This window comes from Littorina saxatilis, unplaced genomic scaffold (genome assembly GCF_037325665.1).
Source record: "Littorina saxatilis isolate snail1 unplaced genomic scaffold, US_GU_Lsax_2.0 scaffold_1304, whole genome shotgun sequence".
In the NCBI taxonomy this organism is placed as follows: Eukaryota; Metazoa; Mollusca; class Gastropoda; order Littorinimorpha; family Littorinidae; genus Littorina; species Littorina saxatilis.
Window position 1 is genome coordinate 1 of NW_027128009.1, and position 18,810 is coordinate 18,810.

Genomic DNA, 18,810 nt, shown 5'->3' on the forward strand with positions numbered 1-18,810 from the left:
TAACTGTGTACTTGATTTTAGTCCAAAACAGGGAAACTGACAAGAAGTGTTAACAGAATTGATTGATTTTCCCTGAACTATACAACGCGCATTATTCAATCGCCTGCGCAGGTAGACTGGTTGAGTGAATAGGATTTGATCAAACTTTCGAACAAAAACTCTTCTTTTCTTTGAATAACTGAAGAAAGGAGGAATAAAGAGGTGAAGCTCGCATTTTTCATGATCATCTAACTTCAACCATTATTTTTAATAATCACTGAGACTTGGCATGTAACCTCTACGTAACTGGCGAGAAGAATTGTTCATCTACTCGTCAAATGAGAGTATAGTTGCTGAAACACATTGTTGGTTTGGCTAGTAAAGTTTGCTCTCTTGCTAGTACATTTTCAGAATCACTTGCCAAAGGCGAGTACACCATTTGTTGGACTTTCAGGGCTGCTGTTGAGACATATTTAAAAAGAGACTTTATATATTTCATTCCAATTTTTTTCATATTTTTGTAGGTAGTAGCATTTTGCTTGCTCGCATGGCTACACGGAAGGCCAAGCCCAACGGTCAGTTTCACCTGCTGCAGGCTGACGTCTTGGACTTCATCAAGGAACAGCCCGCCAAAGATTTACCAGGTAGGCAAGCTTTTGTACAGTGGAACGCCCTCTTTTAAGACTTACTCCATTTTAAGACCTGAATTTCTCAGATTTTTTTACGTCTTAAAAGGGGAGTTCCGCTGTATTGCAGTTCCTGTGATAGAATTTTTGGCTTTGAATTTAGAAAAAAGAAATGCTGTTTTTGAAGACATGTAAGGAAACATTTTTAGTTGTGTTCATTTATGTGTGCAAGCTGTTAGTTGAACTCTGCTTCATAATTCAGACACCTACAAGCAAGGGTGGAGTACTTCCATTTCCATTACCTTATTATCCCGTTACTGGGAAATTCGGGTCACTTCCTACTTCTTCTTCTTCTTCTGCGTTCATGGGCTGAAACTCACACGTTCACTCGTGTTTTTTACACGAGTGGATTTTTACGTGTATGACCATTTTTACCCTGCCATTTAGGCAGCCATACGCCGCTTTCAGAGGAAGCATGCTGGGTATTTGCGTGTTTCTATAACCCACCGAACTCTGACATGGATTACAGGATCTTTTCCGTGCACACTTGGTCTTGTGCTTGCGTGTACACACGAAGGGGGATAAGGCACTGGCAGGTCTGCACATAAGTTGACCTGGGAGATCGGAAAAATATCCGCCCTTAATCCACCAGGCGGCAGCGGCCGGGATTCGAACCCACGACCTCCCGCTTGGGAGGCGGGCGTCTTACCACTAGGCCACTGCGCCCGTCACTTCCTCCTGTGTACAGACAGCAAGCAGTCAGGCGCTCTATATGTGTAGCATGTGTCCAAACTGAAGGATGATATTATTCCATGCGAGAGCCAGGACCATCTTTGGTGCTGCACATGATTGCTTCACTGGAGAAGGAATGACTGTACAGTGGAAACCCCCCCCCCCCCCCCCCCCCCCCACCCCCATTACCACCACCCCCCCCCCCCCCCCCCCCCCCCTTCCAATTTATGACCTCCCCTTTTAAAAACTTGCTTTGGGCGGGGATGTAGCTCAGTCGGTAGCGCGCTGGATTTGTATCCAGTTGGCCGCTGTCAGCGTGAGTTCGTCCCCACGTTCGGCGAGAGATTTATTTCTCAGTCAACTTTGTGTGCAGACTCTCATCGGTGTCCGAACACCCCCACACAAGACCAAGTGCGCACGAAAAAGATCCTGTAATCCATGTCAGAGTTCGGTGGGTTATAGAAACACGAAAATACCCAGCATGCTTCCTCTGAAAACGGCGTATGGCTGCCTAAATGGCGGGGTAAAAAAACGGTCATACACGTACAATTCCACTTGTGCAAAAAAACCACGAGTGTACGTGGGAGTTTCAGCCCACGAACGCAGAAGAAGAAGAAGAAGAAGAAGAACTTGCTTTTTCAGATTTTCTGTCCATAATCTCTGCGAATTTACCTCCATTTTAACTTTTAGACTCCCTCCTTTTTAAGACCTCAATTTCTAAGATTTTTGGAGGTCGTAAAAAGGAGGTTCCACTGTACCTTTAATGATGATTAAGCTCACATATTTGGCTCACGAAGTGTAGCCTATGCGATCGTAACTTTGTCTGTCTGTGCGTGCGTGTGTGTACGTGTGTGTGTGTGTGTGTTTGTGTGTGTGTATGTCTGTGGTAGAAACTCTAACATTGGAAGACGTCACATTACATTGACGTCACATTATGACGTAAGAGGATTAGACGTCACGCGAAGGAAGTACTGAAAGTCTCGGTCATTATTATTTTGAGCGGGCCGAGACTCTGTTGGCAGTCTTGTCCCTGTAAGTAGGCTACATGCAGACAGACAGATCTAGATCTAGTGTCTCGCTTTCTTGCACAGTTTCACCTATGCTCTTTCTGTGTGTGTGTGTGTGTGTGTGTGTGTGTGTGTGTGTGTGTGTGTGTGTGTGTGTGTGTGTGTGTGTGACGGAGTGATTGAGTTTGTGTTACTGTTTGTCGATTTCTTACGTGAGCCTTGATGGCTTCGCCTCTTGTTTCTACTTGCAGGAGTTGGATGGTCCATGACCAAAAAGCTGTCTAAGATGGGCATCGAGACGTGTGGAGATCTACAGAAACTGACCCTGTCGGCTCTGCAGAAGGAGTTTGGACCCAAAACAGGCCAGTCCCTGTATCGCTTCAGTCGCGGAGAGGACGATCGCCCAATCAGGACAGAGAAGGAGCGCAAGTCTGTGTCGGCTGAGGTCAACTACGGGATCAGGTTTGAAACTGTAAGTTGAGGTTGATGGATTGTGTGCGTCAGTGCTTGTTACGGGCTTGGTTGGTTGGTAGTTTGCATGGCTGTACAGCGTAGAGTTTGATCTCTGGCCGGTGCTGAAAATAGTCTTGTCTGGTTACAAGTCAGGAACAACTGAACATGAACTTCTTTAATCTTCGCCAGTCCGGGTTATCGAGTACACACGGAAGACATCGTGGGGCCGTGCGGACCCATGCTTCTCAAAGATGCACGCTTTTCCTTCTTTGAGAAACATGGGTGCGCACGGCCCCACGATGTTTGTAGTCTAAATTTGACCTTTGGTTTTGTTTTATTACTTCTCGCTGAAATTTTAGGACATAAGAGCTTTTTAATTGCCTGAGGCATTCTTAAAAGCTCATTAAAAAATTCCAACTAGTTTAAGAGATATTTGCAATTAAACACCCTTCTGGGCCCACACGGACCCACGACCACCGGCGAAGGTTAACTGAAGACCATGCCTTAGCAAGTCAAATCTGCACCATACTTCATGTTTGTTTGTCTGATGTTAGTGAATCAGGTATAGACACTACATACCTTATGTGTGTGTGCTGTATTTTTCCAAGTCTGTTTATCTGTCAGTCTATCCAAAACATTCATCATTTATAAAAGGTTATTAAAACAGTCTATCATTCATTCGCTTGCGGCTTCGTGGCAGGGGGAAGACAAAAATCAGCCAGATAAGTTTTTGTTATTGTTTGTCTGTGCACTTAAAAGACCGTTGGGTCGATATATTTGTGAATGTATTGTTTTGTCAATAACAAACGTTCCAACAACCTACCTTTCTTGTTTTGTTATATCTGGCAGTCTGTCTGTCTTTGCTTATGCTTCTAGGTTTGTTTTTTGTTTATTTTTTTGTCGTTATTGCGATGGTTGCGTGCGATGGAATCTGTCTTTCCTTGTTTTAACATACTTTCGCCCTGTTGTATTTCTACAGGATGCAGATGCCGTGAAGTTTGTGGAAGAGCTGGCAGGGGAGGTAAGCACTCGCTTGAAGGCAATCAACATGAGAGGTCGAAGCTTGACTCTCAAGCTTATGGTCCGGCGGTCTGATGCCCCCACAGAGACGGCAAAGTTTATGGGTAAGTTGTTGGCATTTCTCAGTCTTTAAAAAGGTTAGCTTCATTGTGAAGGGTTGTGCCTTATATACTCATACAAAAATGTTGAGGACCGGTCGAGAAAATGTATTCAGTTTTGCTACAGTGTATTATTTTGTCGGTATGAAGTCTAAGCTTTTAAACACAAACTGTTGAGGACTGTTCATGACCAGAACCCTGTTGTAGCACATGCATTACAATTTTTTTCCCTGGCATATTTGTTTTGCTCCGATTTCATGGAATTTTGAAAACAAAACCCTTCCGCCCATTGATGTTTAGGTATTGTTTTAAAACAGGATGTGATGGTTAGCACCAATAGGTGGTATGGGAGTGGCATATGTAAGCTATACGTCAGTTGTCATTTTTTTCTTGCTTTCTTTTTTGGCTCACGTAAGTGTAGCGTATGCGATCATAACTTTGTCTGTCTGTGCATGCTTGCGTATGTGCGTGCGTGCGTGCGTGCGTGCGTGTGTATGTCTGTGGTAGAAACTCTAACATTTGAAGACGTCACATTACATTGACGTCACATTATGACGTAAGAGGGTTAGACGTCACGCGAAGGAAGTACTGAAAGTCTCGGTCATTATTATTTTGAGCGGGCCGAGACTAGTTGGCAGTCGTGTCCCTGTAAGTAGGCTACATGCAGACAGACAGATCTAGATCTAGTGTCTCGCTTTCTTGCACAGTTTCACCTATGCTCTTTCTGTGTGTGTGTGTGTGTGTGTGTGTATGTGTGACGGAGTGATTGAGTTTGTGTTACTGTTTGTCGATTTCTTACGTGAGCCTTGATGGCTTCGCCTCTTGTTTCTTTCTTTTTTTTTTTTTTTCGTTTTTCTTTCTTTTTTTCCTTTTCTCTTTCTTTCAAGGGCTGATGGTGGGATATGCAATTTCCAAATCAGTTGTCTTTTCTGTCTTTCTTTGTTCTCTTTGTACGGCTATTTTGTTTTCTGCAACAGGTCATGGAATCTGCAACAATTTGTCAAAATCCACGACGTTATCCATGGCAACAGATGATGCAGGAATGCTGGGTAAAGAGGCGGTGTCTCTGCTGAAAGCGATGAAGGCAAACTCTGCTGACCTGAGAGGGGTAAGAATGTTGTCATGGGATTGAGGATAGAGAGTGATGTGGTACAGTGGAACCCAGTTTTAAGACCTCCAAAAATCTGAGAAAATTGCGTCTTGAATTGGATGTGCATTGTCTGTTTGTTTGTTCGTTCATGGGCTGAAACTCCCACGGCTTTTACGTGTATGACCGTTTTTACCCCGCCATTTAAGCAGCCATACGCCGCTTTCGGAGGAGCTAGCATGCTGGGTATTTTCGTGTTTCTATAACCCACCGAACTCTGACATGGATTACAGGATCTTTTTCGTGCGCACTTGGTCTTGTGCTTGCATGTACACACGGGGGGTGTTCGGACACCGAGGAGAGTCTGCACACAAAGTTGACTCTGAGAAATAAATCTCTCGCCGAACGTGGGGACGAACTCACGCTGACAGCGGCCAACTGGAGACAAATCCAGCGCGCTACCGACTGAGCTACATCCCCGCCTGCATTGACAGAGGTTAAATCTGAAAACAGAAAGGTCCTAAAAGGAAAAGCCACACTTTCTACCCCACCTGTGTTCACCAAGGTTTTTTTTAGCCGAGAGCAGGTCACTCAGAATTGTAGTAACTGTGTAGAAACTGTGTATCAACACGATGGAATGCAGGCGTTAGATCGACGTTACAGGAAGCGACTGAAGTGACTGTGTGTACGGATATATATCCGTGCTAGGTCAGATAGAGCCATATGAGTGGGTACGGATAGCAGACCTGGGAACCCATACGATTTCGCCGTATTTTGTACACATGATTGTCTAGAATACGATCAGTACGGTCAGTGGGGAAAAAATACGACGAGAAAAATTCCTACACTACTTTTCTTCACAGGTGCCGATGCAGTATGTTGACACATGATTACAGTTTTTGTCAGTTAACATTGTAAAAAGCATTCGTTTTAAATGTATAGGTAAAATTAATTAACGGTGTGACGGACGCGTGGGAAGCATGTTTGAATCATGGACGTTCAAATGATGTGTGGAGTACGCTCATTTTTCTGAAAATACTCCAAGTTTGTTTGAGAATACTCTAAGCGCAAAACAGGGGTTCCCAGGTCTGGGATAGACAATGAGTTGGGCGGGGATGTAGCTCAATCGGTAGCGTGCTGGATTTGTATCCAGTTGGCCGCTGTCAGCGTGAGTTCGTCCCCACGTTCGGCGAGAGATTTATTTCTCAGAGTCAACTTTGTGTGCAGACTCTCCTCGGTGTCCGAACATCCCCGTGTGTAAACGCAAGCACAAGACCAAGTGCGCACGGAAAAGATCCTGTAATCCATGTCAGAGTTCGGTGGGTTATAGAAACACCAAAATACCCAGCATGCTTCCTCCGAAAACGGCGTATGGCTGCCTAAATGGCAGGGTAAAAAACGGTCATACACGTAAAATTCCACTCGTGCAAAAAACACGAGTGTACGTGGGAGTTTCAGCCCACGAACGAAGAAGAAGAAGACAATGAGTTCAGATCATGGGTACTGAAAAGAGGGTCCCACTGTAGAAAAAAGAAACAATATTCCCTGAAGGATGGAGAACTTTGTGAGAGAGGTAAAGAAAAAGAGATCTCAACAACAAAAATACTAACGAGGGGAACTCTTAACTCAGGGTGTTTTAAAAAATATTAACTTGTAGAAAAAAAGAAACAATATTCCCCAAAGGACAGATAACTTTTTGAGACCTTGTTCCTATTAGTCTGCCACTATACCTTAGAGTTAGAGACCGTTTCAAGAGTACTTTGAATAACAGTTAAAAAAAATCAGAAGTAATGAAGAGAAGCCTATCTTTAAGGTTTGATCAACAGTTTTTCCGCTGTTGTATTTGTCTTTAGGTTAAGCACACACAATATTTCACGCTTTCATGCATACCACAGCAGTATTCATGTTTAGAAAGGAAGTAGTTTTGGCAGTTGAAACACCGTAACAGAAAGAGACGTCGTAAACCTTTGCAGCTTGGAATTCCTGAGTGCTTTGCATTTACTGAATAAAACATAGCCTTTAGAAGCGCCATTATGCAAGGTTTTTATATCCACAAAGCATGCATGACGTTATCTTTTTTTTGTACTGGTCAGTACAGAATTCTTTTGTTTTTCAACTTTTTTTTAATCTTTTTCTTATTTTCATCTTCAGGTCGGTATTCAGACACATCGCTTGGAGTCTGCAGACTTTGGAACCTTAGCTGGTTCTGTAACCAAGGGCAACCAGAGCATCTTGAATTTTGCTGTTGCACGCTCCGCACCACAAGAAAAGCCTGTGGAGAAAGAACAAAGAACGACATCTCCCAAGCCGAGTTTGCCGACCATTCCCGAGGCAGGCGATAATGAGGAGGAAGAAAAGAGCGAAGAGGATGCAGTAACCCCTCCAAGGTTCCATAAACTTTTTTCTTTTTTTTTCCCCTTTATTTTTTATACTTTGTTTCTTTTGTGTGTGTGTGTGTGTGTGTGTGTGTGTGTGTGTGTGTGTGTGTGTGTGTGTTTGTGTGTGTGTGTGTGTGTGTGTGTGTGTGTGTGTGTGTGTGCTCTTGTGTGTGTGTGTGTGTGCGTGTGGGTGTGCTCGTGTGTGTGTGTGTGTGTGTGTGTGTGTGTGTGTGTGTGTGTGTGTGTGTGTGTGTGTGTGTGTGTGTTCTCATAATGTAATAAGGCATGAATTCATAAGAGTTATTTTTTTGAGAAAAGAAAACAAACACTGAATTAAACGTCTGAAATAAGACACAAGATCTGACTGCTAGATGTTATTCTGAAATCGTTTTGTTGAAGGCAAAGAATCCTGCCAAGAGATTCAGAGAACCAACATTTTCAGAATTTTGGTTTTCTTTGTATTGCAAATGAATCAGAACTAATTTGATAAACAAAACAAAAAAGTAGGGACAAAAGAGAAAGCAGATAAACTAGAGGGGAAAATGGGGAAGGGTTGTGGGGAAGTTCAAAACAACCTGCATGCAACTATTCAAGTAAAAAAGAAAATGTGACCCTCCACCACGAAATGAGTCGCATGTCACCTCGCGCGGTTCTGCGCTAGGCTTAATATAAGTTCGGGGAGTGTCTGGTAACAGTGTGAGGGTCACCTCAGTCACAGGCTTATAACTCAAACAGTTTTCGCTCTTTTCTAAAACGGTTTTCACCACTGGATACAGCATAAAAAAACTTTTTAGGAAAAGGTAAAAATATGAAAATCATGCAAAGGTAACATGCGACTCATTCCGTTGTGGAGGGTCACAAATATCAATAAATGAAAGGAAGTAAAATAGTATAATACAGTTGAACCCCTGAAGAATATCAGGTCTTAACAAAGAGGGAGTCTTCTTCCTCTTCTTGCGTTCGCCGTCACACCATCAGTTTAGACCCCCCGCGGGTTAGGGGGAGTCCCATATTGGTTGGGACGAGAAAGAATTTACCCGATGCTACCCAGCATGTCGTAAGAGGCGACTTACGGTTCTGTTTCTCCTTTTACCCTTGTTAAGTGTTTCTTGTATAGAATATAGTCCATGTTTGTAAAGATTTTAGTCAAGCAGTATGTAAGAAATGTTAAGTCCTTTGTACTGGAAACTTGCATTCTCCCAGTAAGGTAATAACTACGTTGCAAGCCCCTGGAGCAATTTTTTGATTAGTGCTTTTGTGAACAAGAAACAATTAACAAGTGGCTCTATCCCATCTCCCCCCTTTCCCCTATCCCATCTCCCCCCTTTCCCCGTCGCGATATAACCTTGAATGGTTGAAAACGACGTTAAACACCAAATAAAGAAAGAAAGATCAGTTTAGTCTGCGAGACGAAAGACGTCGTGGCTTCCAGGTCTTGTCTGCTAGAGGGAGTCTTAAAATAGGGGTAAATTTCCAGAGGTTCTGAACAAAAAATCTTAAAAAAGCAAGGTCTTCTTCTTCTTCTTCTTGCGTTCGCCGTCACACCATCAGTTTAGTCTGCGAGACGAATGACGTCGTGGCTTCCAGGTCTTGTCTGCTCCCATAGAGTTTGGTGCGGAGAGGGAAGCAAGGTCTCAAAATGGGGGAAGACTTAAATCAGGGGGGTCTTAAAAGGGAGGTTCCACTGTACCGGTCTGGTCACACCGAGCTCAAACCTGATTGATGAAAGGTGTGTTTGTTTGGCGCTGTGCAGACGACAGACACGAAGCAAAGATGCAGCACCACCTCTTCCCCGTCTGCCTAAATTCAACTCGGGAGTCAAGAAGGATAACTCTGAGTTCTTCCTTTCACCGTCGCAGGTTTGTTTCTTCTTCTCCTTTCTCATTGACTTCTTCAAGCGTTTCTCTTGTTTCTTCTAATGAAAAGTGTTGTTTGTACAGTCGAACCTGTCTGCAACGATCACCCAAAGGACTGACCAAAAGTCGTTGTTTTAGACAGGTGGTCACTATATGGAAAGGTGACGTATATCATGACAATTGTCTGGGAGCCTTTGGTGGTCGTAATAGGCAAGTGGTCCTTACTGAGAGGGGGTCAACAGGGCAGGTTTTATTGTGTGTGTGGGTTGGGTTGGGTGTGTGTGTGTGTGTGTGTGTGTGTGTGTGTGTGTATGTGTGTGTGTGTGTGTGTGCTTGTGCGTGTCAGTTCAAAAATATGCGTTGGTGTGTGATACTGATAGTCAGAATGTGTGTTAAAAAAGTGAGTGTGTGTGTGATTGTTCAAAAATATGAGTTGGTGTGTGATGGAGAGTTGGAATGTGTTCAAAAGTGCTTACGAAGGGGATGTATGCAGAGTAAAAGTGGAGGGGGAGGTTGGGGTATTTCATTTGATACTAACCTGTTTTACTCTTTTAATGTCAACCTGCAAAACTTTACCCTATTTCAAAACTCCACAATTTTCACAGGTTGACAGAGACGTCTTGAAGGAGCTACCAGAAGACATTCGCCAGCAGATAGAGCGAGAGATGCATAGTGCAAAGGGAACTCACTCTGCACCTTCCAGTGAGAGACCACGGAAAAAACGACGAGGAAGTGACGAGCCCGGCTGCTCGCATTGGGCGACACCCTCTGACACGTCGTCGAGCGACTCCAGCCAGGGAAGGAGAGACGAAGGAAGCAGAAGAAGCTCTGTGTCGTCTGATCCCATGCAGCTGTCTTTCTCACAGGTTTGTGTGTGTCAATTGTCTTTGAAGTTTGTACAGTGGAACCCTTCTTTTAAAACACTCCATTAAATAACATATTCTTACTACAACTCACATAAATAGCATTAACTTCAGTTTGATGCGTAAGACATTGAAGTACTAACCCTGGAAACAGGGGGAGGTAACCCCCAAATCAAAACAAAACCTTGACAACAAGGCCCTGGTAGTTACCTCCCCTCACCGGTAGCCCGCGCATGCGCGGCACATATCACCGGCAAACTCATTCCCTTCTTCAACACCGTGCTGTTCAGACGTGTTGGTACTTGCGGGGCTTTTCAGCCTTGGGTCTCCTGTGAGGACGACCTTTTGACCCTGGTTCATCTTGCTAGCTGTTGGTGAGATCTTTCTGGTTTACAACGTTTGTTTATGGTAACTGTTCACTTGTGAAAATGTCTTTCTCCGTTTCTAAGCGGAGTTTGTTTTGGTTTTCACTTGGGCGGGAGAGAGCTGTTGCTCTCTCAGACATGTTTTGTCTCTCCCGCTGAGCAGTTATTTTGTTGTTCAAGCCTAGTCTAGTGACTTATCTGTAACGTTTTCTTGTTATAGCTTGTGCCGCCATTTGCATTTGTTGGTAAATGGCGTCGTACTTTGTGCTCCGTCTTACGGAGTCGTTCTGTTTACACGGATTTTACTGTAGTGCTGCCAGGCGGGTGACTTTCGTTTTCCCGCCTAGCAGTTATTTTGTTGTTCAAGCTTAGTCTAGTGACTTATGTGTAACGTTTTCTTGTTATAGCTTGTGCCGCCATTTGCATTTGTTGGTAAATGGCTTTGTACTTCGTGCTCCGTCTTACGGAGTTGTACTTTTAACACGGCGACTATTACTGTAGTGCTGCCAGACAGGCGACTTTCGTTTCCCTGCTGAGCAGTGTGTTCTTTCGTTAAGCTTAAGTCTAGTGACTTACTCCTTACAGGCTTGGTTGAGCTTGCGCCGCCTTTGTTCGTGTTATGTTAAAGCTTGTTCTCCGTTCTCGGAGTTGTAGTTTCAACATGGCGGTCTTTAGCGTTAGCTCTGTCGGGCAGGGTACTTTGTTACCTGCTGAGCAGTTTGTTCTGTTGTGTAAGCTTAGGTCTGATGACTTATCTTTTACAGATTATTTTGTCTTTACCTGTGCCGACCTTTGTGGTTGGTATTCTGTTTTTTACTACATGTCTCCGTCTCGACGGAGTTCTAGTCGTCAACATGGCGGACTTGCGTTGTGACGTGCCGCCATTTGCATTATTTTTTCTGCCGGTTGTTGAACTTTTGGCTCCGTTTTCTGGAGTTTTTTGTTGCTTCAACCTAGTGTAGGCAGTGCCCGGTGTTACGGGTGCATGCCGCCATTTGCATTTTAGTATTTTGTAATTATTTTTGCGAAATTTTCGATCCGGTGAGCAAGGAGTCGTTGCGTGTGTCGTTTGATCCTCCTGCTAGCTTGCCCGTTTTGTCGCCGCAGGAGAAAGAGACCCAGGCGGTCTCGCGCGATGAATTGTTTGCTCTTTTTTTCTACTTTCAAGGATCAAATGAGGGAGATGCTGGCAACTGACAGGGGTGTGTCTTCCTCCACCATTCCAGCTTTGCCTCCAGGGGTTGGCAACGCTTCCTCTCTGTCGAGGATTGTTCTTTCCGCTACGTTTACGTCGGCGGACGTTGCTGTTCCTCAGCTTTCGGCTTCGGCCGATCAGGTACGTGTTCGTGGAAGTTCGGGGTGTTCGGCGCAAATGCGTGCTGCTCATCTCGACGGTTATTCCACCCTTGACGCTGGGGCCGGAAGTCCGGTCCCTCGTACTTGGGTTCAACTGCTTCGGCAAAGGGATTTCCGGCCACAGGATTTCTTCCGAGAGATCGTGGCACTTTCATTTTGTTACCATCGACTTCCGGTTCACAGCCTACGGGGGTTCCGGTCGTTGGTGGTAACGGCAATCCGTTTCCTGCCTACGCTTCCGCTGAGGCGGTTGCGGACGGTGGGGGACAGGTTGGGTCAGCTTCCGGGTAAAGCACAGGTGTGTTCCGGTCGCCTTCCCTTCCGGATTGCCAGCTACCGCTGGTTCCGGTCCGCCGGTTCCGGGGTAGACTTTTGGAAGTTCGGGGCACTCAGCACACGAGCGTGTTGTTTGTCTCGACGGTTATTCCACCCTTGACGCTGGGGCTGGTACGTCCGGTCCCTCGTACTCGGGTTCAACTGCTTCGGCAAAGGGATTTCCGGCCACAGGGTTTCTTTCGGGAGATCGTGGCACTTTCAAATCGTTACCATCGACTTCCGGTTCACAGCCTACGGGGGTTCCGGTCGTTGGTGGTAACGGCAATCCGTTTCCTGCCTACGCTTCCGCTCAGGCGGTTGCGTACGGTGGGGGACAGGATGGGTCAGCTTCCGGGCGAAGCACAGGTGTGTTTCCGGTCGCCTTCCCTTCCGGATTGCCAGCTACCTCTGGTTCCGGGCAATGGTAGCAGCTCGGCTTTGCCGGTCCTCCTTGGTGTGGTTACACAGGGTTCCGGTACGGCGAGTTCATCAGTTCCGTTGCGGGGCAATGATGGTTCCGTTCATGATCGGGCTTCATCGGACATCTTTGTAGATGATGTGGATGTTGTCGAGGATTGTGATGACTCTTCCGAGGCGGAACACAACTTTCGAGTTGAGAGGAGGTTCTTGCGCGCGCTGTATGCCGCCGCTGAGGTTACCTCTCGATACTTTGCAGAAGGGGTGACAACTTCGTCTTCTCGTTTAGTGGCACCACCTTTCGCATTTGGCGATTTCCAGGGTGACAATGAGACTAGCGTTCACTTCCGGTTTCGGGAGTCGCCCTCTGTAGCCTATGAGATGGCTAAGGTGTTGAGTTCCGGTGCTGTTAGCATCTTTCCTCTGTTCACTGCTCATGGGGATGCGTCGGAGTCTGTTCAGCCATGGCTGGCTTCTCCGAGCAATTGTTCTCGCACGTCGTCTTTCATGCTTCGTAACCAAAGCTGAACGGGAAGCCCAATCATTCTTTTGATCCTTTTGCACTTCCGAGTTCCCCGCTTCAGGTCACTCCTGCGTTGGGGGACAATCATTTACGGCTTCGGCCAATGATGGTTCTGGGAACAAGGACTCTTTGCCAAGTAGGCTTCCAATGTCAACTCTTTGGGTTTCAGGTTGTTGGTGGTTTTGGTATCCCGTCTCTCACTTCTGTTTTCGGAGTGAAGGACTGTACGCATTAGCATCAGCCCACACTGTCAAGGTGTTGCGGGTGTTTTGTACTAGGGATTTTGCCTTTTTCTGGTTCGTTTTTTTTTACGTTCCAGGTAATCGTAGCACTTTGTTCTTGCCTGTCCGCAACTTCTGATGTCAACCCTTTGGGGTCCAGGTTGTTGGGAGCAGTGATGCCCTATATCTTACTTCCTGTTCTGCTGCGGCTGTTTAGGATGGTAAGGTTTTGTACGTGATGGCATCTATGATTACTGTTTGCGTAGGTCCCCGCGTCTGACTTTTAGTCTCTCAGCGGATCAGACGCGTTCTGGGTTTTCGGCCATATTCAGGGTGTTTCTTGATTGGCGGCGAAATTTATTCCGGATTTTTCTTAAGGATGCTCCTTAGTTCACGACAGCTGTCGGTTTTTTGAGCGTTCATCGTTTTTGTCCTCTCGAGGAGGTTGTTCGGACTTTCTTGTGACTTCCTCTGTTTTGACAAGAAGCGTCTGAAGTCAGTTTGGGGGCAACATGACGGCCGGTTTCGGCGACTTTGTCTTACCTACGGGTAGCGACGGTCCAGTTCATAGTCATAGTCATTCATTGGTGCTTTCTGCCACGACCCACGAAGTTATGAGTGCTTGTCTTTGCTAGACTTGGACTCTTAACGCAGGAAGTTTTACTGCGTCATTCGCTCGGTCTTGATTGGGTAGTTGCTCAAGCAGGTCATGCACCAGCAGTAGCCTACTTTTGGCTAACCGTTTGGATCATGTTGGGTTCACAGCTCGGTTCATTAGAGGGTGAGTGTTCTGGTAGTTTGGGTACTTCAGGAACACGTTTGCTCGTTCTTGAGATTTTTCTCACCGATGAGGGCTTGATATCTTTTTCTCAGGTATCACTTGTTTTCGGTAGGAGATCGGTCACGAACTGACGTCATCTCCTAGGCCTGGCGGGCTTCACACCCTCCCAGGGTGTAACATAGCGACATTATGTTTTAACGGTCGCTACAGGGTTTGTCCTATTCAGTTCTGTGTTGACAAACTTAGGCTCTGATCGTTCCACGTTCGGCACTTCAGCTAGCTCCCACTGTATGCTTGCTTCCTTTCTTGTCGATTAAATTTCATTGCTTATTGCTAGTGAGTATTGAGTTAGACTTTTGCCTCTTTCGATTAAGTCGCTTTGGTTTTGATGAGCAATCTCGGTTCATCTCTTGATGAGAGGTTGCATTCTCGCCGACCTGCAAATTGTTGCCTTTGTTTTCGGCTTTAAGTCATTTGACTCTTTTGTGGGAGAGTCTAGCAAGGCCAGATGTTTTCCGACATTTGTCTTGCTCTATCCTTTGAACAAGGGGCAAGTTATTGTCTCTGGTTCATTGCGAACATTTAGCGTTTCCTCTTGGACTATGGTGCTGTGGTTTACTCAAGCCTTAATCTTTTAGTGCTTCACTCCGTGGAGGGTGTTTCACTTGTGGTCGTTTGGAACTTCTTGTTCTCTTCGAGGGGAGACGCAAAGGTTCGTTTTTTATTACTCGCTCGCCTCGGAGGACATATCTGTTTGTCTTCCGAACTTGCACGGCTCTCTTTTGAGTTAAGAGCTGTCTTTCTGGTCTAGCCGTTTGTAAGAGATTGTTCTCTCTTTTCGTCAGTCACGACCAAGACAGCGTATTTTAGGCCTTTTCACTTAGCTTAGGTCTCAACAGGCTTTACGTGAAAGGGGTTATTTATCTAGGTTGATTTTTTCTGGTGGTTTCTTTGCCATCATTAACTTTCTATGAGTGCAAATAAAAGGGGGGGGGGGCAGTCAGCCCTTCCTCCAGCACCTGCATTAGTGCAAGTTCTAGATTCTGGGCATAGGCTTTAGCATTCTCCAGTTCAGGAGGATGTTAAGACTTTCCACGAACTGTTGTTATCGTAGGAAGTCTATGTTTCGTTATTCTGGAGGAACGTCGTCAGGTCTTGACAAGACTTTCTCTTTCTACGCCCTGCGTGGTAAGGGCCCTGCGTCCTAGCTTTTGTCTTTTGAAAATTAATTCCAACTTGGGATTTCTTTTTGTTTTTAAGCTCTTTTTTAAGAGCCATAGATTTGGAGACATGCTAGCCTTTCTTTATAGGAAGGCTCTCAGACTCCTTTTTGTCAGTGTTCACTTCCCCTTAAGGGTGTAGCGTTTTACATACTTCTGGGTCTCGCTCAAGGTTTTGAGTATTTGACTTACTTGTCTTGCATGGCTCCTTTTGGTTCTTGCGTTTCAACGGATGGAACCAAATTATTGCTAGGCAGCCCTGACTAGATGGGCTTTTACACTCATTAACAGGCTTATGAGTGCGGCAGTCAAATGGGGGGGGAGCTTTCTTTCTTCCTCTGGGTTGTCTAGAATTCATGGGGCCTGAGCTTGGACCCTTTATCCGCTGGTTCTGTTGCCAGACAATTCTCGTATGGCACCTCAGTGGTGTTTGGACGTCATGTTTAGACGTCTTTCTTTACTACTTTTGTGCGTGTTTTAGTACCCACTGCAATGGTAGTAGTTGCTTACCAATTATGGTTGAAGCAGGCTGGTTTCTTATCATGTTAAGTGAGATTCCCGCCACCTTATGTAGCAATCTGCTATTTATGTGAGTTGTAGTAAGAATATGTTATTTAATCGAAAATTTCTTAATAAATTTTCATTTAATTAATATACTTACCAACTCACATAGTTAATGCCCTCCCCCAGCCAGCACCCCGATATCGGTCCGATATCGGACCAATATCGGATACGATATCGGGTCGATATCGGATTCCGATATCGGTCCGATATCGGATTGCAAATCGGGTCAATATCGGACCGATATCGGATTACGACATCGGACCAATATCGACCCGATATCGGTCCGATATAGAGAATCGGTATCGGTCTCATATCAGATCCCGATATCGGCGCGATATCAAATCCCGATGTCAGATTGCAAATTGGGTTGATACCGGGTCAATATCGGATTACGACATTGGTCCGATATCGGTCCGATATCGGTCCGATATTGGTCCGATATAGAGAATCGATATCAGATCCCGATAGCGGACCGATATCGGATTGCAAATCCTGTCGATATCGGACCGATATCGGATTACGACATTGGACCGATATCGACCCGATATCGACCCGATATCGGTCCGATATAGAGAATCGGTATCGGCCTCATATCAGATCCCGATATCGGCGCGATATCAAATCCCGATGTCAGATTGCAAATTGGGTTGATACCGGGTCAATATCGGATTACGACATTGGTCCGATATCGGTCCGATATTGGTCCGATATAGAGAATCGATATCAGATCCCGATAGCGGACCGATATCGGATTGCAAATCCTGTCGATATCGGACCGATATCGGATTACGACATCAGACCGATATCGACCCGATATCGACCCGATATCGGTCCGATATAGAGAATCGGTATCGGCCTCATATCAGATCCCGATATCGGCGCGATATCAAATCCCGATGTCAGATTGCAAATTGGGTTGATACCGGGTCGATATCGGATTACGACATTGGTCCGATATCGGTCCGATATCGGTACGATATAGAGAATCGATATCGGATCCCGATATCAGATCCCGATATCAGATTGCAAATCAGGTCGATATCAGTTTGATATCGGATCCCGATATCGGACTGCAAATCGGGACGATATCGGGTCGATATCGGATTCCGACATTGGACTAATATTGGTCCGATATCGGTACGATATAGAGAATTGATATCGGCCTAACATCGGGAACCAATAATGGACCAATATCGGGAACCGATAAGGGTGGTGCCCTTCTATGGTGCCCTGGTGGTGCCCTTCCGTCAATTCCTTTAAGTTTCAGCTTTGCAACCATACTTCCCCCGGAACCTGAAAACTTTGGTTTCCTGGAAGCTGCCCGCAGAGTCGATGAAGCAAAACCAGCGAATAGTTGGCATTAATTATCTGATCATCTTTGAACCTCTGACTTTACTTCTTGACTAATGAAAACATGCTTCATGCTTGGCAATTGCTTTCGCACTTGTTCGTCTTTGACCTGCACTAAAACTTGCTGTAATCCGTAAATATTAGATTTCTGGCCCAAGAACAGAAGAAAATTTAAAAGGAGACAGAAATGATAAGATGAAGTAGTTGATAAACATTGTCACACAAGTACAAATGAAAGTGAGTCAATAAACATTGTCACACAAGTACAAATGAAAGTGAGTCAAAGGCAGAATGAGAATAATTTAATAACCAACTGTATCATTGAAAACACATAAGTTACCAATGCAACATAAACAAATTACAACTATCAATTAAAATTCAACAGTTAATACAATTAATAACTGACCTTGTGATAAGATAACTCATCCACTGAAATGTCATCCACTCTGCTGCCAAAGGACGGGCTTGAACCCATGACTCACAGCATTGCAGAGCAGACCACTAACCAATGGGTCCCCACCGAATAATTATGGAGTGTCACGATTCATGTGACCCATCAAAGTCAAAGTATTTAATTCCATAAGGCGATAGCCCCCTTGGAATAAGGAAATAACAATAACTTCACAAAACGCATGAATCAAATTAACACAAAGGAGACGGGAAAATCGTCGCAAACGGATAACCAGTTATGAAATCAATTATAACTAAATAAGTCTTTCGATTTGCAACAAACAACGGACTGGTCACGCAACGGTTCTGTCCAGTCATGATAATCAAAACAAATGATTGTTACGCTCCAATTCTTCACAAGGGTGGGGAACGGGAAATGTTCAGACCATCTCTTTTATCCTCACGGTGCTTTCCTCGCTCATCCTCTGAAACATATCAGCTAGGTTAGACCATTGATGTTCTTTGTCTCCGTCATATCTGGCATCGTCTGTCACCTTCCGCCTATCAGCGTCACTCGCAACAACATCACTCCGCACCATACAGCCTGAATCTGACACTGTCAGCTGCGATTGAAAGTTGGAGACACACAACGTAGCACCACCGACGCACTTTTTCATGGCCGCCTTTGTCGAACATCAAAAACGCAGTATCGCCATTGTTCAGTCGCCACAACAGTCGGTATTGAACGATGTCAGCCCATTCTCCGACATAATTGTACATAGCATTTGTTCCAAAACAGTAGGCCTAGGGAAGCCTTGCAGAGGCATTATATCATATATAGAGGCATTAGGCCTAAAAAAAAAAAAATAGGTGTGGTTACGGTAACCCGACCTACCCTATTTTTAGGGGCCGATCCTATAACTTTTTATTACATTTGTCAACAAAAAAAAACAAAAAAAACAAAAAAACCAGCGCAAAAAACGCAATGAAAGCGAAAGCGCCCGTGTCGCACACTTATTTCCCTGTCAAGTAGGTTTAATTTGTACACATTAGAACAAAAAGTAAAAAAAAAAAAAAAGTGATTGCCTACCTACCTACCCTATTTTTTTTTGCTATGTTACCGTAACCACACCTATTTTTTTTTTTTGGCCTTATATCATGTAGAGGCAAAATAACACAAAATGAAGAGAGAGTGAATCCGAGAGGCGT

General features: G+C 45.0%; 1 protein-coding gene and 1 non-coding gene across 2 annotated transcripts in view; one reads left to right on the forward strand and one right to left on the reverse strand.

The window, feature by feature from the left end:
- Positions 1–503: 503 nt before the first annotated feature.
- LOC138956379 (DNA repair protein REV1-like) overlaps positions 504–18,810 on the forward strand; it is a gene marked incomplete at both ends in the record, with an annotated part of 29,187 nt that continues 10,880 nt past the window's right edge. The window contains 7 exons of the mRNA XM_070327749.1: positions 504–623; positions 2,596–2,816; positions 3,777–3,921; positions 4,893–5,023; positions 7,154–7,389; positions 9,134–9,239; positions 9,842–10,102. Of these exons, the coding sequence (XP_070183850.1) occupies positions 504–623; positions 2,596–2,816; positions 3,777–3,921; positions 4,893–5,023; positions 7,154–7,389; positions 9,134–9,239; positions 9,842–10,102 (1,220 nt within the window). The remainder of the gene's footprint in view (positions 624–2,595; positions 2,817–3,776; positions 3,922–4,892; positions 5,024–7,153; positions 7,390–9,133; positions 9,240–9,841; positions 10,103–18,810) is intronic.
- Trnag-ccc (transfer RNA glycine (anticodon CCC)) lies at positions 1,256–1,331 on the reverse strand. Its single transcript has one exon. It is a non-coding gene; the product is annotated as a tRNA-Gly (tRNA).